General features: G+C 42.3%; 1 protein-coding gene across 1 annotated transcript in view; it reads right to left on the bottom strand.

Annotated features, from left to right (window-relative positions):
* ANK2 (ankyrin 2) overlaps positions 1 to 19443 on the bottom strand; it is a 591714-nt gene extending 572271 nt beyond the window's left edge. The window contains exon 1 of the mRNA XM_050943952.1: positions 18967 to 19443. Coding sequence (XP_050799909.1) covers positions 18967 to 19038 — 72 coding nt within the window. The 5' untranslated portion in view covers positions 19039 to 19443. The remainder of the gene's footprint in view (positions 1 to 18966) is intronic.
* Positions 19444 to 22854: the final 3411 nt, after the last annotated feature.

Genomic DNA, 22854 nt, shown 5'->3' on the forward strand with positions numbered 1-22854 from the left:
ACTTCATATTACAAAAATAGAACATTTATTGATTTCCAGTGATCCCTGTATTTAAACTTCTCAAGTCTTTCAAAACCTCTCAGTGAAGCATTTCTTGTCAGACAAAAAACTTCAGTGAGGTAAATTTACACAAAATAAATTCCAATATGTTTGTTCACTTTGTTTGAACAGAATATATTGAGGATGAACCTGTTTCCACTGGAGCCGAAGGGAGTTTTGCAGGAGAGGTCTATTTACTCTGACTATTCCACTGCCATTGTTAAAGAAATGCAGCAATGTTGTTGTTGTTGTTGTTGAATTTTCCTTTTTGTTTTTAAAGTCTGCTTAGAAACTCAAACATTCTTCCCTTTGCTGTTTTTGCCCTTTTCCACAAATAAACATTGATTTCCTCTAAACCACTTGTTTACCACTTGGTTTTCATTAACATCAGTGCAAACACAACTCTAGGAATAGGATTTTAGCTCATTTACCACCCTTCTGCTGGACAGTTATCTAGCTTCTGAGAGTAATGCAAAAAAAGTGTGGTTATGCATAAATCAATGGCAGTTTAGACTTTCTGTCCCTTGATTTCTTTAAATCCCTTGCACGAAATTTCCAAGCTGGCCAACAAAATTTTGGCTATATTTTCAAATAGTTTATATAGCACCATAAATGTATACAGTAAGCTATGATCCTTGTTGAGGAAACTTATAACCAAAGAGGCTGATTCTACATTGCGCTGAATGCTTTGAAATCCCATCGAACACAACCAATCAGGCCCTTTTGATGGTTTTATCTGGATGCGCAAATGTCAAGATTTGCTTATGTCTATGTCATACATGTGCAAAGTGTTCATTGTGTTCTACTTTAACTGCTAGTCCACATAGGTGATAGCTTACGACTACTGTCTGCTAATGGTGCTACTTTAGCTCAAGTGATAGAGATCTACTGCTTCAGGGCTAAAGGTCTTGGGTTCACATGATACATAGTAGGGAGTTGTTACAGATACATATACAAATGTGACTGGCCACTAAATCTGAGTGCTTTTTTTTTTTTTTCCTCTTTTCAAACTTTGGCCCTCCATTTCTGCCTTGCTGGATTCAAGCCTCTGAGCTTCTTGCAAAAATAGAATGCGGAAAAGACCTCAGTAAGGGCCCAATCCTGCTTCCATGAGAATCAGTGGGAGTTTTGCTCTTCCATGCAAGCACAGTAGGTCCTAACCTCTTGCGTTCCCTAAGCCTACCTCTGACATCAGACAAGCTTATTTTCCCCACACTCTAAAACTGATGAGGAACTTCTGCCTAATAAATCCCAGTCTACCAAACAGATTAATTAAGAAAGTGCACCAGCACAAAACAATATCCCAGGAATAAGCCAAGAAAAAGTTAGAGTTTACAGAGTTTCAATGTTATCACCACTAAAAAAAGTTTTCAGAGATGCTCTGGATAATGAGCAGCACCACAATGACAAGAGAGTACCCATGGTGATTCAGAGACCAAACAATAAGAGAAGATCTAGATCTAAAACTTGACATTAAAAATAATAATAAATAATAATAATAATAATAAGGTTAAGGCCGGCATATATCTAGCAGTTGATGGTCTGGTGTGATATCCCAAGTGAACAGACTGGCTTCTTGCTTCTGTGCACTGATCATCTGTTCCCTGAGAGAGTTACAGTACCTTGAATCAAAGATAGATACACAAAGGGCTTGGCTACACTGGAGAGTTGCAGCGCTGGTGGTGGGTTTACAGCGCTGCAACTTAGTAACTGTCCACACCTGCAAGGCACATCCAGCGCTGCAACTCCCTGGCTGCAGCGCTGGCTGTACACCTGGTCTGCTTGGGGTGTAACGATTGCAGCGCTGGTCATGCAGCACTGCTCATCAAGTGTGGCCACCAAAAGTGCTGCTTTTGGCCTCCAGGGTATTAGGAGGTATCCTAGAATGCCTGCTCACAACAAACCGGAAGAATGGCTGAACTCCGAGCTCCCTCGAGCTGCTTATCTGAAAAACAAACACAGCTCCTGTTTGCTGGAGCAGCGAGCGGAGGCAGGCAGGGGAATTGCTTTTGAAGGTTCACAGCTGTTTGCTTGAAGAGAGAAGTCACACGGCAGAGGGGGAGGGGTGAGTCCGTGTTGAGCAGCTGCTTATGTGGTCTGAAGGCTATTTAGGAGTGCATAATCTGCTTTTAGTGAATAAGAGAGGGGTAGGGGAATGGCTCGAAACTTTTAAATTGATTGCAGGTTGGTGATGTGTATGTTCCAATTCTTAGAACTTGTAAGGGAGGGATCTGACAGATCCAAAAATCCACTCTCTCTCCCCCACGTTCCCCCTCACCCCCCTCTTTTGAAAAGCACGTTGCAGCCACTTGAATGCTGGGATAGCTGCCCACAATGCACCACTCCCAACAGCGCTGCAAATGTGGCCACACTGCAGCGCTGGTAGCTGTCAGTGTGGCCACACTGCAGCGCTTTCCCTACGCAGCTGTACGAAGACAGCTGTAACTCCCAGCGCTGTACAACTGTAAGTGTAGCCATACCCAAAGATATAGAAGAAAGTTTCTAGAGCTTTCGTGCACTGACATGAGACCTTTCCTATTCATGACACACAAAACATTTCTCTCCCTGCAACCCACACACACAGGGAATTACAATCTCAGCCTTCCCTTGCTACTAGAGCCAAGCATGCCTTCCCGAATAGAGCAGCAGTCGAGGGTTACAGACTACCACGTGTTGGCAGGCTTTCTACGCTCTTTCTATACCAGAGTGGGAGGGGAAAACGGTTTTAAAGTGTTAAGAAGCAAAGAAGGTAAACAAAAATAGCCTCAGAGGATTCATGTAGCTACACTCAGTATATAAAAGGGTAGCTCAGAAGTATCCTAGTCATGAGATCAAACAACAAACAATGAGATGCATTTTGTGAACTAATCCCCAACATGGAGAGATCAGAATTTAGCTGAAAGGGATTTCTTGGTCCAAGCTGACAGTTTGTCCTTGAACAACATTATAGATACTCAGGGGCTCAACCTACTCCTACACTATATGGGCAGTTTTGCCATGGATATCATTCAGAGTTGGATCAGGCCTTTGTTGCTTTCTTGAGAGGTAGAGGGAGTTGTTTTTAACTGAGATAATGTTACTTAATTTAAGGGGGGAAATAGACTACTTAGTGTCCAAGAAAGTTATACAATTTTTAGGACATAAGTGAGATTTGCAGGAAAGGAAGAGCCAAATCCTTACAGGCAGATTCCTAGAAATTAACATAAGACAGTACATATATTAATGAAAAAACAGATGTAAAGAGCTGTCTGATTACTTTATAGAGAATGAGACCCTCCACCCCTTAGATCATCAGTCTGAATCCAGCCTAGTTTGGCAGAGATTGAAAGTTGTTCTCATCTAATGGATGTTTGTAGTACCTTCATGAGAAGAGTTAGGTGAGCCACAATTCTAGTTCTCATTACAAACTCTCAGCCATGCTTTGCACTACAATGCAAGTTATTTGGGGCAGGGACTGTCTCTTCACTATGTGTTTGTGCCCAGCTCAATGAGGCCAAATCGGCAGGGAGTAATCGATCTTTCGGGGATCAATTTATCGCGTCTAATGTAGACGCGATAAAATCGATCCCCGATCGCTCTGCCGTCAACTCCGGAACTCCACCGCGGTGAGAGGCGGAAGCAGAGTCGACAGGGGAGTGGCAGTGGTCGACTCGCCCCTGTCCTCACGGCCAGGTAAATCAACCTAAGATACGCCGACTTCAGCTACGCTATTCATGGAGCTGAAGTTGCGTATCTTAGGTCGACCCGCCCTCCGCCGCCCCCAGTGTAAGACCTAGCCTAAGTTGGGTCCTCTAGCAAACATTCCAGTAGCAGGGGTCAAAATTGTGTTACTCACGATATGTTTGGCAACACACTTCTACATGCAAATTTCTGTTGGATGGAAGGAGAGTTAAAAAAAAAGAAATAATCACAAGGCAGAGCGAAAAGACAAATCCACATGATTCAATCTTTTATTAAAATCTCTGGGGTTGGCAGTACTGATGATGATAACGATGGATTCCTACAGAAGATACAGTATTAAGGCAATGAAGAATGATGACACAATTGAGTTATTTCAACAGGATTCTGGACTCAGACTTTCTGCATGCCCAGGCCAACCACCCTGTAACCTTAAACGAAGAAAGTGGTGGGCAAAGGAGGGTACAGATCTCTCATGAGACCAGAGGCTCACTCTGGCTATACCCTCCACATACCCAGGCGCCTCTCCTGTGACTAAAACTATTTCATGAATGGGCAAGTAATACATTAGGAAAGGAAGGCATTTTTAAGATATCATAATAGCTTTTAGCAGCCAGGAATGAGGAGACACCACCATGTGACCAGCCAGCTTTCCACAGACTGCATGCGCCACAAATCCCTGATTGAGAACTCTTGACGTATAGGAAGGTCAGCAGCCTAATCTGCTGTAGGCCACACTTCAGACACAGAAGCAAAACTGGATCCAATGGATTAACAAAGCAAACACTCTTCCAAAATGTTTTGCACGAATTTTTGATGAATGAATCTTTGTTGCATAAACAAAGATTCCTTTACTATAGGAAGTTTCCAGTCACTGCTCCATTATATACTGTACTCTTGATAATTGCTCCCATAGAGTAAGTCCCACAGATAATCTCAAATACTTGCCAACCACACAGACTTAAAAATGAGCTGCACAACTGGATGCAGAGAAAGATACTTTTTAAAGCTCTGTTACCACACAGTATCAGCGGACAGGTTTTTCTTCATATTGGCATCACAGCTATGATGTATGACTCAACTAAGACTTTGATTTAATTACATCCAAAAATGTAGAGCAGTTGCACATAACTGGGACCAGCAGTGTGTGTCACAGATGAAGGAAAAATAGATACAAATATTATTCCACGGCATTATCAGACAATTTACTAGAAGCACATTTTTAAACATTACTCCCCAGATGACTTCGACAAACCCTTCAGATCTGAGAGTTGTATTTTGAGGTTGGCAGGGGAAGTCCAATTCTGACACTTCCACTTGTAATTGCATAGCATAGTTATCACGCTGATTTAGCAACCACTCATTATATATTCCATATACAGTTGATAACTAGCAATATTTCTTATCAGTTGACATAGCCTTCAGATACAGCAGGTCATTCATTCACAATACTTAATTTTATTTGGATAGTGCCTCATTTAAAACTATGATTCAAAATAGAGAATATATTTCATTTTAAATTTAAGGGAAGCCTCCTTTAACAATGAGTTTTTAGTTCTGCAAACAGCTAATCTGCAACATTTGTTTTAGTAGCTCTTTTTCTCACACTAATCCTTCTCTTGTCTCATCTCTAATTGCCCTTCAATATTATTCCTAATACTTTGAAAGAGGGCAAAATTTACTTAAACTATTAGTGAGCTCTCAGACAAGTTTTTTTCATATGATTTAATCCACATATTCATTTACTTTGTTTCAGGATTCTTCGGGTGTCAACAATGGATTATGAAAGTATCTTGCACCTTTCCTGGGATTACAGGATTCTGTAGGAAAATGAACAAAGGCTGCTGGTTTTTCCCTTCCTTTTTCTTTAAATATTTATCGTTTATTGAAGCCTGTGTATAAGGGGCATTATACAGACAGCTGCTACATCACACAGAATTTCTATTTTAAAATCATAGGATTTAATCCTGCATTCCTTACTCACTCAAAATGCCCACTAAGGACAAGGTAGGGTGACCAGGGGGCAAGTGTGAAAAATTGGGACGGGGGTGGCGGGTAATAGGTGCCTAAAGCCCCCAAAATTGGGACTGTCCCTATAAATTCAGGACATTTGGTCACCCTAGGACAAGGGGAGATTTGCGTGAGCAAGGAAAGCAGGCTACAGCTGAAAACAAGAACAATGTAAGGAAGAGTCTATTTCATAGCATTGTATATAGCTAAGGGTTCCACATTTTGTGAAAGCCTTTTTGTTTCTCAGTTTAAGTCAATTCTCACTCTAAGTTGGCAGTTTACTGGGCAACTTCTGAAGTCCATTTATGAGTTGCTATTTTTAAAAAGTTTTTTAAAAATTTTTCACTGGGAGACAAAACATCCAGTTTAATAAATCATCAGTACAGTTTACTTACTTTAATAACCCTGGGGTTTATTCTCCTTCTCAGTGCACACACATACTTAAAAGGATAACATCAGGTCAGTTGAGACCCCAAAATGATGTTTCAGAAAACCAAGCACCTACAAAGTTTATCAAAATAAATGTTTCCATAAATTTTATATTATTGTAAGTGAAATGATTTATCTTTATAGAAGTTGTCCAATGGGATTTAAAACCCATCATTGCAGCATCCTGCTAACATATGCAAACCAGGAAGAGAAACAACCTACACCCAACAATCCCATCCGCTGCCTCCAACAGCATTTGAAGGGTATAGCCCTGTAGTCTAGCCATCAACATAGTATAGCCTCTTTCCAATGCACAGACATAAATTCTTTGGAAGTTAATGCAATGCTATGGAAAAATAGGTCTATCCCAAAGTCTCTGACTTTCCTGACAAGGAACATTATAAAGACTAAGGAATATCATGAGCAGAATCAAAACTCACCAAATCCAGATCTCCTCACTTGCATTTGTCTTCAGGCTTTTGTATCAAAGGATAAGGAAGGTGATCACTGTGTGCACACTTATTTTTAGCAATTGTCACAGCAGTATTGTTAGCAATAGCAATGTCTCCATGCAATTAATAATTGTCTCTTTTCCACTTCAAGTGCTTCACATATTTTTTATAACTACATCTTCAGCTAGAGATGGTTATAGCATCAGGGTATTAGCTAACTGAAGGATTATGGGTCCTGCAGAATACTGGAAACTGGTCTTCAGTTAGCATTAGAGGGAGACACACCTAAGTCTGACACCATTTATAAGCTGTTGTCATGGTATGTTTCACCTATTGTTTTACAGAGGGTTTGTATGAGTAACTATATTAACCCTATTTTACAAACATCCCTTCTCATCTGGTTTTGTCGTATCTACTATATTAGTGTGGCAAGACCAGGGAACTATTCAGCTAGAAAGAAATTTCACAGAAAACTTAGAGCAAAAATCATTTCTCTAGGATTTCAGGTTTATTTTGACAGGATTCCTCGCTCATTCAGTTCTCTCCCCTCCCTATCTCTAGCTACATTGCCTCCCTATGTGTTAAACACCAAAACCAGCTCTAAACAGTCCTAACCATGAGTCTTCTTTCTCTTGAGCTCTGTATTCTGGCTTTTACACACAAAGTGCTCTAGCCCAAACTCTTTTTAAAACTCTGCACCTAATTAAGCTCAGCTGTACCTGATTGCCTCGGTTCAGGCAGGCATTCCCAGCTGGGACTCTGAAAACCTCAGCTGCAATTTAACTCAAAAAGCCCCATCCCAGAGTCTGGCTTAACATAGCTAATCTTCTTCAAAGGATATCACTATGATTGTGAATGCCTCTCCAGAAAACACTGTAGTTGTATTAGTGTGGAGTGTAATTTACAATCCTATTGCATTTTAGTTTGCTTTTTCCAGATAAAATTATAAAGCAACTTAGCAATGGATGTTCCCACCTTCCTAGTCAGGCTTTTATTTATTATTACTTGTACTACAGTATTGCCTGTAAGCCCAAGGTGACTGATAGCCCCATTACACTGGCTACTATATATACATATAGTAAGAGACCTAAGCAACTTCAATAGGAAGTTTGTTTGTTTACAAACAGTTTTTATCAATATCAACTCATTATTACTACTTCCAATTTAAGTGATATAAATTCTAATACTAATATCACATCATAATGCTCATTTTCTTTTTTAATCAATGGGAGTTAGGCACCTAAATCCCTTTGAAGATCTGGGCCTTCATCCAAGAAAAAATTGTTTTCTGATAGTACATAGTGTACACATTAGTGTCTATACAATATGCCCTGTATTTTTACATACAATATAAGAGGAGCTGATAGTGCCCTCCATAGTTAGGTTGCCTATCACCTTCCATTGTAAAGAATCTTTGCAACCTTTTTCTCTAGAAGCTTTAACTTCTCATTTGCTGCAAGACTTTGAAACTTGGCAGAGACAAAGCCCTTGGGCTAGGGGCATGCCTTTTATTTGTCCTATGAAATTCTGTTTAGGTCTGGTTGAATCATAAACTTTTGAAAATCACCATTGCCTTAAAAATATTGGCAGCATTCCAAAACAGTAACACTGAACATGAACATTCTAAAGTGTTACTGTATAGGAGAATAGTCATTAATTACATGATCACATACTATTTTCCCATAGGAGTCCTGCCTCATTCAGTGCACGGAAGAGACACAAAAGGTTAGAATTAAGATTGCATGGGCAACCTTAAACATTGTATCTTCTAATTTTTCAGTGTTTAACTTTGCAACTTGAATAATATTGTTAATGTAGTTATTTACACTAATTTATTTATGCATTAACTATAATTACCTTTTCCTATTATACCTTACACCTATTCTACAAGTTTCACTACCTATTACGTATGATCATTTTAAAATGCTGACTAGAGATTCTGTATTAGCATGCATTTTTCCCAGTAAGTCACATATGGTTTACTGAAATCACAGACGCATATTTGTTCATTTCTGAAGATGTTCTCTTTGTTTAACGTTGTGCTGCTTAAGCTCATATGTCACTACTTTTACTTTTTTAATAGTTTTAAAAGGTCAAAATTAATGATAAGATTGAACCAAAACTCTGGATGCTGATAAAGCATTCAGAACTAGAAACTTTGTTTGGGTCCATCTCTGTTCATGATTAAACAAAACATTAAAAGGGTTTATTTATAAAGATCACATGGTAAATCATATTATATCACTTAATATAAATATTCTAGTGATTGCCTTTGCACCTTTCCCTGACTTTTCGAAAGAGGCTTCATTCAACTGGATTATTTATCATCTTCAACTTTTCAGTATTATTCTCAATATGAATATATTCAAGTATGTCTGTGGATAGTATTTTATCATATACAAACAACAATAGTTAACATATCATTAAAGTGGAGATTACAGCCACACAAACTTCACCTTAATTCTGTCTCCCTTGGTCAGAATTCATGTAAACTGGAACAAGTAGGCACAAATTACAACTCCCTCCACCAGCTGATCGCCAGGCACCAGATAAGGTTCACCCCTGGGAGGCCACAGGTGTTGCCACTGCTGCAGCCACCGCCACCTTCCCCCAGGATGTTCCACCTGAAGTAGGCTGCTTTAATCTGTGACTGGAGCCAAACACTCACCCAGACTGCTAGGGGATGATTTGCTTCTGCACATAATAACGTTTCCTGGGATGTCTTATGCAACTACACTGGCAACCTGTAGAGCCTTGAGCAAAGAAGAGGTTGTGACCACTTTATATCAGTACAACCTCCTCTCAGTGGATCTTTGGCTACAGCAGGCTGCAGTAAAGGTCTATGCCAGTAGTAGCCAGCACAGAGTCTGGGCTGAGTTTATCCCTTGCATGTACATCATAATAGGGCTCTGCACAATTATAATATATTTTAACAAGTCCAAAATTCCACTTCTGCATCTAAAGTTAGAGCAAAGGCTGAGCTGGGCCCAGTTGGATCCCTAAAAAACAAACAAACATTCTCAAACTTGGGTGGAGAGGACAGGGGAGGGAAGCTAGACCTGGATCCAAATTTTGCACCTACACCAATTTCTAATAAATAGAGACAGTTCTTTTCCTTAATACAGTAAAATACTTGCACCATAAAAATGTAGATAAGAGGGTAATTAGGAGACTGTTAATGGACTAAAGAATCTTCCACCTCTGGATTACAGGTTTAAATCCAGCCTAGTTCAGTAGTGAACAAGCACTTATACCATATGATTACTGTATGTTCCCTATGGGAAATGTGTCTGGTAATTTCAGACCAGTTAACACATCACAAAAGTCACTAATACTCTTTTGCACCCTTGCTGGCTGTCCCAGAAGAGTTACCATGAACTCTCATCTACTCCCTCACTCTCAGAATTGAGCCCCTCCAGGGATGAAGCAAAGTGGCATGGCAGTGTAAGGAAGCTTTCACAGCTACTGCCTGGCTGCACTTGTTCTGTAGAGAGAGAATGCCATCCTCCAGGGCTATCCATCTGGCACCCTCTAAGAGCAGTAAATTTAAAAATACATATATATTAAAAAACCCTACAGATACCAAAATGAAGACAACTGAAAAAGAAGGAGAGAGGTTTTCTGATCAGAAGGATTTCAGAGTACTCAGTCACTGCTGCTAACCTGATTCTCTGACTGATGACTGATTCCCACATTCCTATGTGGTGTATTTACTCTGTGTGTGTACTGACAAGAGCTAATTGCAATTTTTTGACAAAACCATATTTTTGTCAATACCAAAACTTTTCATAGGAACTGATCAGTTTAGAAGACACTTTCGTCAGGAAGGTTTCTCATGTCCAATATAGGATTTCTGGTCAAAATGAGACAGAGACCCACCCCAAAAGTTAGGGCATTCAGCTGAGATGTACAAACCCCTGGTCTGCCTGATTTGGGGCAGCAACTTGAACCTAGACCTCCCACATTCTACATGACTACTCTGAGGTCTCTTTCTCTCTGTTTTTATGAAATATTTTCAAAGGTTAACCCTGATATGGAATGGAAAAATCTTTGAAATCTTGAACATTTTCATTGAATAGGAAAACTACTTCCTCCTAATACTGACTCCATTGCTATTGCTGATCATGTTATCAACTCTCCCTCACTTGCATGCTGAATTTCTCACACTATATAATAAATCCTGACACCTTTGCTTCTTGCTTCAGTTTTGTTTTCACTTTCACCTCTGGAATGCAGCAAAAGTCACTCGCTATAATTTCAGTGCTCCAGAGAATCAGCAACACTGATAAGAGAATGAGGATGTTCCACCAATTTTACCCAAGACTATTCTTTGGTCTCTCAATGGCACTGTTCAACTTTCATTCAAAAGGGATGTCTGATTGTATTTTCATGCTCTAGTATTGCTAGTTAGTTTCTCTTTAAACTTATAGACAGCTCAAATCTGAGCACTCCACTTTTCTCCTTTAAATTCAAATTGCACTTCAAATCATATGTCTTTTCCTGCAAATGTACTAGGCAGTCCACACTTCTTATGGATTATGAACAGATCCTGGAAGATAGTAAGGAAGAGCTGTTTCCTATTTTTTTCTTTTCATTCAAAAAATTTTAATCCAAAAATCACAGAGGACTCTCCTCCTCAATCTTCCCAGCCTTAATTGAATCTTAATATGACCTGTGGCCCTCCTTAGTACTTCTGGATAATTCCTCTGACTTCCTGCTTGTGTAGACAACTTCTGTTTCAGAACCCATCACTTGGGCTCTGATCCAGCAAACTTTAAGCACATGAGTCCCACTGAAGTCATGGGACTACTCCGTGATTAAAGGTATGCACATGCTAAGTACTTAGCTAGATCAGTACTTTAAAAGGGTGGTTTTACAATGTGGGGGCTCAGGTTGCTACTGGGGACAATGCAGATAGTGTGCCTGTTCTGTCACCTGTGTGGAGTCCAGAGCCAGGGAAGGCTTCCATAGGATCTGGGACAAGGAGGTAGCTGACCCATCCTCTGTGAAGCTAGTAGGAGATCTGTAGAAGGGGCCTTCTAAATGTGGATATACCACAGGACGTGTTCAACATCTTGGTAATGAAGTACTTACAGTGTTATTTTCACATTGCTGTTTTCACCAAGTGTCCGGTGTGCTGAAGATAAGTGTGAAAATACAATTAAAATCTGCATGACAAATTTTATATTTACATAGATTTTATAGGGTTTTTTTCTCCTGAGCAGATAGCCCCTAAAATAAGCACTGAAAATCAGAAGAAAAAATTTTGAAACCAGCTTGCAAAACCCTAAGTGTAAGTGACAACAACACCCAGTATGTTCCAAAACACTGCACTCTGAAACGGTGTCATTTGAAAGAGCTTTGTTTAACATTTAGTAATTTCTTAAGCTTTATATGATAAATACCACAGACATTAGCATGCAGGGCCTTTAAACAATATGGCATGACTCACATGCTTAAGGAAAAAGCACATGCCTTGCTGAATCAGGGTCATAGCCAGCAAATGCAAATAATACACTCAATCCAGCAAGCATTTCAGAAATATAACTCCAGTTCAGGAGCCTGATCCAAAGCCCATTAATACCAACTGAAAGACTCTCAGAGTTCAGTGCCCCAAGTCAGTAGGAGGTTTGCACGTAGAGTGGTTTCAGGATGTGGCCCAATAACTGTAAGTGTTATTGTGATAACTACATCAAAATGTAATCAACATAATGGTTTCTAGTTAATGTACTCATTTGGTTTGTAACATCCTGTATTTATTGGCATGCTGCAAGGCCTCTCTTCTCCCTCCCTCATAAGGAGCTGTGCGAGAGCTGTGATTGTGGCCACGTCCAGACTAGGGTATTAAAATCGATTTTAGATACGCAACTTCAGCTACGTGAATAACGTAGCTGAAGTCGAATTTCTAAAATCGAGGTACTCACCCGTCTGGACGGCGCGGCATCGATGTCCACGGCTCTCCGTGTCGATTCCGGAACTCCGTTCGGGTTGATGGAATTCCGGAATCGATGTAAGCGCGCTCGGGGATCGATACATCGCATCCAGACAAGACGCGATATATCGATCCCCGAGCAATCGATTTTAACCTGCCGATGCCGCGGGTTAGTCTGGACGTGGGCTCAGTGGGACTCTAGTAGTGGTTGAATAAGGAGAGTCAATAATTTTAGCTGTATTTGGGTTATTTGATTTCATCTTGGGGCTTATATCTCTGTATATGTACTATTAAATGTTTGTGAAGGGCATCCACTGCATTGCATGGATGCTATTTCACTGCAGCATAGTAAACGTCCAAATAACAAATAGAAAACTCATATCCAAGGATCAGAAACATGACTGCCAAGTGGTTCCTTTCTAAGTGTAATTAAAAATCATTCTAAACATACAGTAGACAAAATGCATATTAAGCATGGAAGGCATTTGTAGCCATCAAACACTTCTTTCATTATTCACCCCTACATATTAATCAGAATGTTGTGTCACTGTCTCATGTTCATTGCAGAATAAATACCGTAATGAAAAACTAATTCAGAATGCTAAAAAGTACTTGATTTGAAAGTAAAACTAATCCAGCAGAACCCTAATGAAGATACATGTAACTATGGCAGCTAACAAACTGACTGCAAGGTAACATTGTAAATCATGGTAATAATTCCTTCTAAAATAGTAAAATAAAGATATGCACAGAAAAATAATATTTTCAATGCCATTTATCTGACTACTTAGTAGTTAATTCTGCTACAGTCTGAAGACTGCTTTCCTTTTCCTTTGCTTGCTTCTGATCAAAGAGCCATTCTGGTAACCAAGGACAGTCAGGGTGTAGTGATGCCCCAACGATACTCCTTTCACTGTAGATATGCCCTTTTGACAATGGTCAGGAAGGGGTTATAGTACTGGAATTTACATTCTACTAGAAGAACCTCCTACACACATGGAATACTCCACTAGCCACTTGAGCGCACATAATAGCCCAGTGAAGCCTATGGCATTTGTCTCACTTCCCCGGTATGTAACATCTCACTTATCTTTTGGATGGAATGCAATATTGTCTCTGTGTTTAATATTACCATGTAGAGAACAACTCACTGGTTCTAGAATGGCTTCTATTTTTCCCTTCCTTACATGGCTTGGGGCAACAGCAACCCCCAACTGTTTGCTATTAAAAATAAATAACTGGAAACATAATATTGAAGTAATATTCATGACTTCGATGCTGACCATAGATCTAAGAAATGCACCAAAGGCTTGAAACGTGCAGGAAGATCAAGTCAGATTTCTATTGAGGTGAGTCACCATAGCAGCTCTCATTCACTACAAGGATACTGAATAACCATACTGAATAAATTATAAGCAAACAAAGCTACAAGCTTCTCTATGGCCTGATTTCTTAAAGATTCCAAGTGTTTAGGTCTGGGACCTGATTTCTTCAAGGTCAGGTCCTTGCTGTCTCTTTACTGTAACTTCATTTTGTCCTAATACTTCAAGTCTTTACTGATTTCACTGCGTAGAGAAAGTCAAATGAATTCAGGAAAGTCCCCTATTCATTTTGCTCACTTCTAGAATCAAACTCAGACTGAACTATTAAAGCCCAGATACTTTCTTCCTCACGTTCAGTTTCCAGCTGGGAAGGAACAGGAAGTGCCAAAATACTTGAAAAAAAGACTGTTCTTGTGGTATTTCCAGCTGGGGCCAGAAGCAAATGTGTCTTGAAATTTCACACACAAGCCTTGTTACCCGAGATTTCCAGCCTGACCTTTCAATACATAATAGATTTGACTAGTTCAGATAATCATCCAAACTTCTGAAGGGTTATCTGAACTCCAAAACCTGATATTCCCCCATAAACACTATGGCTACTTTGTCAACAGACGATATAAAGAAGAATACATATGCTGCACACTAATCTGATTACTTACCAAGAATCCTTTTTTGAACAGTTTTTAATGTACTAATTTTACCATCTTAATCATGCTACTTTTGAAATCCTAATATAAAAAGCAAAACTAAACATTTCAGACCTTAGCAGGACACACACATTATTAACTATTCTATTTCTAGTATGTTCAAAAACACTTGCAGAACAGTATCACTGCAATTTCCTGCAGTCAGAAGTTGGCAGTATTTCTGTTCTACTTGAGTGGATGAAGACCAGGCCAGGTGGAGAATGACAAATAACTCTAAAAACCAATTTCAAAATTCAAAATGTACATTAATGCACCAATCACCACAATTTACAGTTCTTTTTTGCAAAGAGGTGCAAGAGTGTTACAAAAAAAACAGGAAATGGAACAGTAGCCTGGAAATTGCTGAATTATATTAATTAAGAATTGTATTCACGTGCTTCAATAAACACGTCTCAGCCACTATAGTAACACAGCCTAAAATATTTGTCAATACATAGCTACTGTTATTGACATTGTTTTAATGTAACTTTGTATTAATCTCTTGGCATCCTGATATAATTCAATGTGTGTGCATACACAAGATTGTATATACACGAGTATTATAATTAACATACATGCATGTATACACATGCACACTCTGAAACAGTTTTGTTTATATATTTATATTAGAATGTGAAGAGAGGAGAGATAAGTCAATAGATTAATAATTAACTGTTTTCTTTCGGTGCTTTACCTTTCAGTCCTTCTGCCTTTGTTTAAAACTCAGTGATACTTTGGTTTTTGGATCCCTCATCATCAATGTTCATAAAATGACATCATCTAGCTCACTGCGTTGGGAGGGGTTCTACATTACTGATACACAGTGATGGGAAAAGCCCATGTGTTTTTTGTCATAATTCTAATGTAATTCCATAGCAACTAGGGTCCTGCTTCTAGGTATTTATTTAGGAAGTATTAACGGGTTTCCAAATCCTTGTCATGTAAATATCAGAAATACACAATCATTGCAACAGTGAGTTCTGTTTAAAGAGACATACAGGAATATTGTCATCAGCGCTCTCTCTTTAACAGGGCGGTACCACATTGCAGAGTGAGCACCATCACAACATAGGGTCTTGCTTTCTACAACTGAATTCATTTTAGACAATTTAGAGCATGTCACTGGGGAGCATATTTATTAGATTTCAACAGTACAGATATCTTATCGGGAAGAGACAGAGGCAGCAAGACGGCAGTCAAAAGAAAGACCCATTACAGCTTTGTCACGAGAACTTAATTAGGTTACAGACAGATAGAGCAATAACTCCTTAATTTTTCACTGTGTTGCCAAACAAGTGGAATGAAGGGGAAAGAAATGAGAGAGTCCTTACAATACTACCACTTACATGAGTCAGACCATGAACCCTTGGAGGTCCTGATGTGGAAAGCAATGTAAATGGAAGGTGAGCATAACACTTGAGAGCATTTCTAGATGTTATCTTGACTATTCCATGTTGGCATTGAATTTCTCCCTTCCCAACAACTGCAACTCTGACCACTTACAGAGAAAAAAACCTGCCCTCTCCTCTCCTCACATATCCCCACTTCATTTCCTGAAGCCCAATCCTAGCTGAGCAGGTAACCAAGGAAAACTCCAAACTCCGTCCTTAGCCTGCTTCCTCCTGTGTCAGAGCCACCATTGCCATCCCTGTGTCCCATCAGAGCATGATAATAATAACACAGCCAAGAAAGGTCACACTCACGCCTACACATATTGACATACTGCCTCTGTGCCACCCTTCCTGTCATCAGTGCTTCTGCAGATCACAAGCATACACCACACAGCTCTTAAGACACCCAGATAGCTTCAGCCCCCTTATATGGCACAGTACAAATAGAAACCCGCATTCCTCTAGAACACAATAAGAAACAGTGTGTCTGTGTGTGTGTGAGAGAGAGAGAGAGAGACAAGTGGTGTTTATCTGTGGTACAGTGGCCTGGTATTTGACTATTCCAGGTTTTGTGGTGTTTCTCACGTGCAGTGTTTTGTGTGTGAGATGAATGAATCAGGCTTTGTGTGTGTCTGTGATGTTTCAACACACATAGTGTTTGTGTCATCTGTCATATTTGTTTCAGTGCTCTCTGTGTCAGATGTGTGTCTGCTATGTGTGACACATGGTGTCAGTGTGAAGTGTTTGTGTGTTTGGGGTGTATGGGGAGTGTACGTTACTCTGCGTTATGCATTCCATGCAGACTGTGTTGTGTGCCAGTGCCTTGTAATGTGTGTAGTGTGTGGAATCAAGTCAATGTGTGCCAGGATGTTATCACAATGTGTGGTTGTGCCAATACCATGCAGCGTATTGTGAGGCAGTATATGTTAGTGCCATGCAGTGTACTGTGAGACACTGTGTGTCAGTGCCACGCAGTGTGTTGTGAGATGGTGTGTGTAAGCACCATGCAGTGCATTGTGAGGTGGTGTGTGTCAGTGCCATGCAGTGCATTGTAAGGCACTGTGTGTGTCAGTGCCATGCAGTGGGTGCTGGGAGGCACTGTGTGTGTCAGTGCCATGCAATGCGTCGTGAAGCACCCTGTGTCAGTGCAAGGCAGTGCGTTGTGAGGTGGTGTGTGTCAGTGCCATGCAGTGGGTGCTGTGAGGCACTGTGTGTGTCAGTGCCATGCAGTGGGTGCCGTGAGGCACTGTGTGTGTCAGTGCCATGCAGTGGGTGCCGTGAGGCACTGTGTGTGTGTCAGTGCCATGCAGTGCGTTGTGAGGCACCTTGTGTCAGTGCCATGCAGTGGGTGCTGAGAGGCACTGTGTGTGTCAGTGCCATGCAGTGGGTGCCGGGAGGCACTGTGTGTGTGTCAGTGCCATGCAGTGCGTTGTGAGGTGGTGTGTGTCAGTGCCATGCACTGGGTGCCATGAGGCACTGTGTGTGTGTCAGTGCCATGCAGTGCGTTGTGAGGTGGTGTGTGTCTGTGTCAGTGCCATGCAGTGGGTGCCGTGAGGCACTGTGTGTGTCAGTGCCATGCACTGGGTGCTGTGAGGCACTGTGTGTGTCAGTGCCATGCACTGGGTGCTGTGAGGCACTGTGTGTGTCAGTGCCATGCACTGGGTGCTGTGAGGCACTGTGTGTGTCAGTGCCATGCACTGGGTGCCGTGAGGCACTGTGTGTGTGTCAGTGCCATGCAGTGCGTTGTGAGGTGGTGTGTGTCTGTGTCAGTGCCATGCAGTGGGTGCCGTGAGGCACTGTGTGTGTCAGTGCCATGCAGTGGGTGCTGTGAGGCAGTGTGTGTGTCAGTGCCATGCCGTGCGTTGTGAGGCACCCTGTGTCAGTGCCATGCAGTGGGTGCCGTGAGGCACTGTGTGTGTCAGTGCCATGCAGTGCGTTGTGAGGTGGTGTGTGTCAGTGCCATGCAGTGGGTGCCGTGAGGCACTGTGTGTGTCAGTGCCATGCAGTGCGTTGTGAGGTGGTGTGTGTCAGTGCCATGCAGTGGGTGCTGTGAGGCAGTGTGTGTGTCAGTGCCATGCCGTGCGTTGTGAGGCACCCTGTGTCAGTGCCATGCAGTGGGTGCCGTGAGGCACTGTGTGTGTCAGTGCCATGCAGTGGGTGCCGTGAGGCACTGTGTGTGTCAGTGCCATGCAGTGGGTGCCGTGAGGCACTGTGTGTGTGTCAGTGCCATGCAGTGCGTTGTGAGGCACCTTGTGTCAGTGCCATGCAGTGGGTGCTGAGAGGCACTGTGTGTGTCAGTGCCATGCAGTGGGTGCCGGGAGGCACTGTGTGTGTGTCAGTGCCATGCAGTGCGTTGTGAGGTGGTGTGTGTCAGTGCCATGCACTGGGTGCTGTGAGGCACTGTGTGTGTCAGTGCCATGCACTGGGTGCCGTGAGGCACTGTGTGTGTGTCAGTGCCATGCAGTGCGTTGTGAGGTGGTGTGTGTCTGTGTCAGTGCCATGCAGTGGGTGCCGTGAGGCACTGTGTGTGTCAGTGCCATGCACTGGGTGCTGTGAGGCACTGTGTGTGTCAGTGCCATGCACTGGGTGCTGTGAGGCACTGTGTGTGTCAGTGCCATGCACTGGGTGCCGTGAGGCACTGTGTGTGTGTCAGTGCCATGCAGTGCGTTGTGAGGTGGTGTGTGTCTGTGTCAGTGCCATGCAGTGGGTGCCGTGAGGCACTGTGTGTGTCAGTGCCATGCAGTGGGTGCTGTGAGGCAGTGTGTGTGTCAGTGCCATGCCGTGCGTTGTGAGGCACCCTGTGTCAGTGCCATGCAGTGGGTGCCGTGAGGCACTGTGTGTGTCAGTGCCATGCAGTGCATTGTGAGGTGGTGTGTGTCAGTGCCATGCAGTGGGTGCTGTGAGGCAGTGTGTGTGTCAGTGCCATGCCGTGCGTTGTGAGGCACCCTGTGTCAGTGCCATGCAGTGGGTGCCGTGAGGCACTGTGTGTCAGGCCCAAGCTATGTGCCCTCTCCAGGGTGCACCCACCTGGCGAATGCGTGGCTGGCCGGCGGGGGGAGAGGACCCGCCTCCCGGCCCGGGGGAGGTGGGGGAAGCCATCTTCCTGCTCCTGGGCTCCTTCTCGCTGTCACTTTGCTCTCCCCAGCCCTGCTGCCCGGTGTCTGCCTGCGGCCGCCGCAGCCGCCTCCCGGCCTCGCCTCTGACAGCGCCAAGGGCAGGAGGAGGGAGCTCTGCTCATCCCAGAGCCCCGCTTCTCCCTTTCCCGCCCGGCGCGGCCCCTGCAGAGCACCGCGCCGTCCCGGCCAGCCAGGCCCCCTGCGCGCACTGCCGCGGTGGGAGGGAAGGGCTGGGAGCCGGTCAGTGCATGACCTTGCCGGTAGAAGTCAGCGGCGGTGCGGCTGTGCCTCCGCCCGGGCTCCGCGGCGGGGCGGCTTCTGCTGCAGGCGCGCACCAGCCCTTCTGCTTCCAGTCTCCTCCAGCCCGTGTGTGCGAGCGAGCTAGCGAGGGGGTGGGGAGCGGCGCTAGCGCTGGGATTATTCTAGCCGCGCTCAGGGAGAGGAGCGAGGAGGCTGGGCCGCTGATGAGCTCATGGACAGCTCCTGGAAATAACGTCTCGATGCACCACTCCTGGCTGGAGGCGAGGGTGGGAGGGAGGTAAAGTGGGAGTTCCCCCCCGCCCCCTTACACACACACCCCCATTACCAGCCCCGCATCAGGAATTAGCCCAGGCAGTTAGGAGCTGCTACCTGACTTGCTTCCCTTTTAGCCCTTGGGCAACAGGCGCAGGAAGCAGGTGTCTTGCTGATGGGCAATGGGAAAAGTGCATGGGGCCTTCCCGTGCTTTGGGGGGGTGGGGAGTGTGAGCCTTGGGAGAGATAAAAGCGACGTTGATCTTTCTTTTACTTGACGGTGCCAACTGAACCCTGGGAGCTTCATCACGGTATTGGTACTTCAGTGCAAAGTTACATAAATCTGCTTAGTGAAGTTTCTGGTGACTGGACTGAAAGAAGAGTGTGTTTGGGTGGAGTAGCAGATGTTTGCATACACTTACTGTGCTTTCTGTCTCTAAGCCCTGGGGAAATGGTGCTAGGAAATGAGCATAATCAGTACAAATGCATTAATGATAAGGCCAGGGCTACCCAGAGCATGTTTGTAATTAAAAACAACCGGGGGAGTCCTGCACAGGTACACATTTATACAATTCTGTGCCTAGAAGACTTTTAAGGAACTGTCGTTTAATGTGTGGTGCTACAGTATGCATTGCAGGGAGTAGGCCAGCCACCTGAAAACTTTACATTGATCAAGACAATATGAAATATAATAATGATACTTAAGACTTTGCAAACAAATATTTTTGTGTTTATAATATTTGTTTGTAAACCCCTGAGTATCCTTATAATAGACCAAAACTTTACCTTCTGACATGTTACCTCACTAAAGGATTAACAGAATTTCACTAATTTGGTAAAAGTAATAAAGAATGAATGCATATCATCCTTGGCAAGCTTGTCTTTTCAGTCCCTCCTAGAGCACTCATTAATGGGTGACCATTTTTTAACCTTCAAAAGAGATTCCACATTAGATTTCTGAGTGCTCTAGAGGCTAAAAGATTTCAGCCAGAGACAGGTGACTTATGCTTTTATTACTTTGAAAGTAGAATTTATCTGCTAGTCAGACTGCAAAGCTATTGTATGTCTCAGTCCTTATAGTAGGCACAAGAATGCACTGTATGCTACAGTCCATGAATTCTGTCTGTTTTTACATGTACCTTGTCTATGTACCATATCAATCACACAGATAGAAAAGGAAGTGGAGGAGGAAGACATGGAAAAAGTGGAGATGGAGAAGAAGCGAAGGAGAGAGAATAAAGTCAAATGTAAAATAAAAAAGAGAGTGAGGGAGAGAGAGAGAGCGAAAGAAAGGCAGGCAACTGGGGATGTGGTATCAGACTGTGCTTAGGTCAGCAAAGAAAAGGAGATTCCCAGAACCACTTGAATCAAGATAATTTTAAATATCTCTTATCCTGTTCCTGGAGATCAATAGCCATTACTGTAGTGTTGAGTAAATTGGGATATAAATGTTTTCCACTCCATATATATAACTGCCTTGCTGTCAATGAGAGTGATCTTCAAGCTTTATTTTTCTCTGCAATTTTCCTTCTCTAGTTTCTTCAGAAAAAATAATTCTGGAGGCCACAGGACTCTAAAGCTTCTGATACACAGGTTGTATACCAGATGTTTAATTTCAGCTGTGTGTTCACTGAGTCTTTGTAACTTCTGTAGCTTCATCTCAAGCTGGATATCAATAGGAAACCAAAGATGACAGGGAAGAGATTTTATTTTCTATTTTAAATGTATTATTTTTAAATACTAAAGGATACATTTTACCTTCCAAGTAGGCTCTAAATAAAATTATTTCCTTTAAGAGGCAAAAAAAGTTCATATTTTCATGTGTTTACTATATTCACATACAGTCTGATTGCCCAGGAATGCCTATATTTCTCATTTGCTGAACATCAGTGGTTTTGACCTTTATCCTTATGGTATATCCAAGTCTTTTAGGTATATCTTTATCATAGAACATGTGTATGCATATTAGAACCTGGTTTCACTATTATTTATTTGTATTGTCAGGAGCCCTCACTGTATAAACATAAAATAAAAGAAATACCCTGCCCCCCAGAATCATAGATTTTAAGGCCAGAGAGGATCATTATAATCATCTAGCCTGACTTCTTGCATAACACAGGAACTGTTATGGAATAGAATTTCACTCAGTGATTCCTGCATCAAGCACATAACTCCTGCTTCAGCTAGAACATAAATTTTAGAAAGAGAATCAATCCTGATTTAAAGATCTCAAGTAACAGAGATCCATTACATCCCTGGATAAGTTGTTTCAATGGTTAATTACCCTCACATATTTAAAACTGTGTTATTTTTAATCTGAATTTGTCCAGTTCCAGTTTCCACCCATTGGATCTTGTTATTCCTATGTCTGCCAGATTAAAGAGCTTTCTACTACCAGAAATCTTTTCCCTACACTATTTTGTTATACTGCTGTCAAAAACATTATGCACATAACTGTAATACAGTCTCTCAAGTCTTTTCCTAAGTACTATTCTTTAGTTGGGTTAGGTTATACTCTCTGTAGACTTATGCATGAGCTCAGACTTGTGCATTTTTGGTGCTACATACTGACCATGTTTTTACCAGTGGGAAAAAGTATGCTTTTTAATGTGTTAACTAATATGCATTAACTACCATTAAAATTATCTCTACCAGCTAACATGTTAAAATAACTTTGTCTTCACTAGAATTTTAACATGTTTTAGCATTTCAGCTTTATTCCTTATGTCAGCATGGCCACTGTGTCTAATTTTGAGAGGTCTCCACTCAACTCTTGCTGTTCCAGGATGCTATATTAGGACAGATTGCGGAAATTAGAGTTGGAGAAGAACTGTCAGGTCTTTTGCTTGTGCAGATTCAGAAAAGTCTGATTCAGGAACAAAGTTAGCAGCTCTCATGGGAGTGGTCTTGCAGGCTCTGAATTTCCCAGCACCTCTACCTCACTACATACTGTGTGAATTATTAATGGACCCAGTGAAGAGATTACTAGATGCACAGGCAATGGGCCACATCCAGTTGAGATGACTTGACTGAAGTTGGGGAAGTAGGAGAAGATAAACCAGGGAAGATTTGGGGGACACCTAGTCACACCCTAATTAGGAAAACATTATACTACAGATAGGGTAGCATGCCCCAGTTCTCTCCTTGAGGGGGAATGAGATCCACAAAAGGTGTAAATGGGCTGCTGAACCTTACCACAAGTAGATAAATGCAGCAGGTTAGGGAATCAGGAACTTTTAGAGGGAAGCATACAGTTGTGTGTAAAGGATTGGCTAAGATGGCGAAT

This window comes from Gopherus flavomarginatus, chromosome 3, assembly GCF_025201925.1.
Source record: "Gopherus flavomarginatus isolate rGopFla2 chromosome 3, rGopFla2.mat.asm, whole genome shotgun sequence".
In the NCBI taxonomy this organism is placed as follows: Eukaryota; Metazoa; Chordata; order Testudines; family Testudinidae; genus Gopherus; species Gopherus flavomarginatus.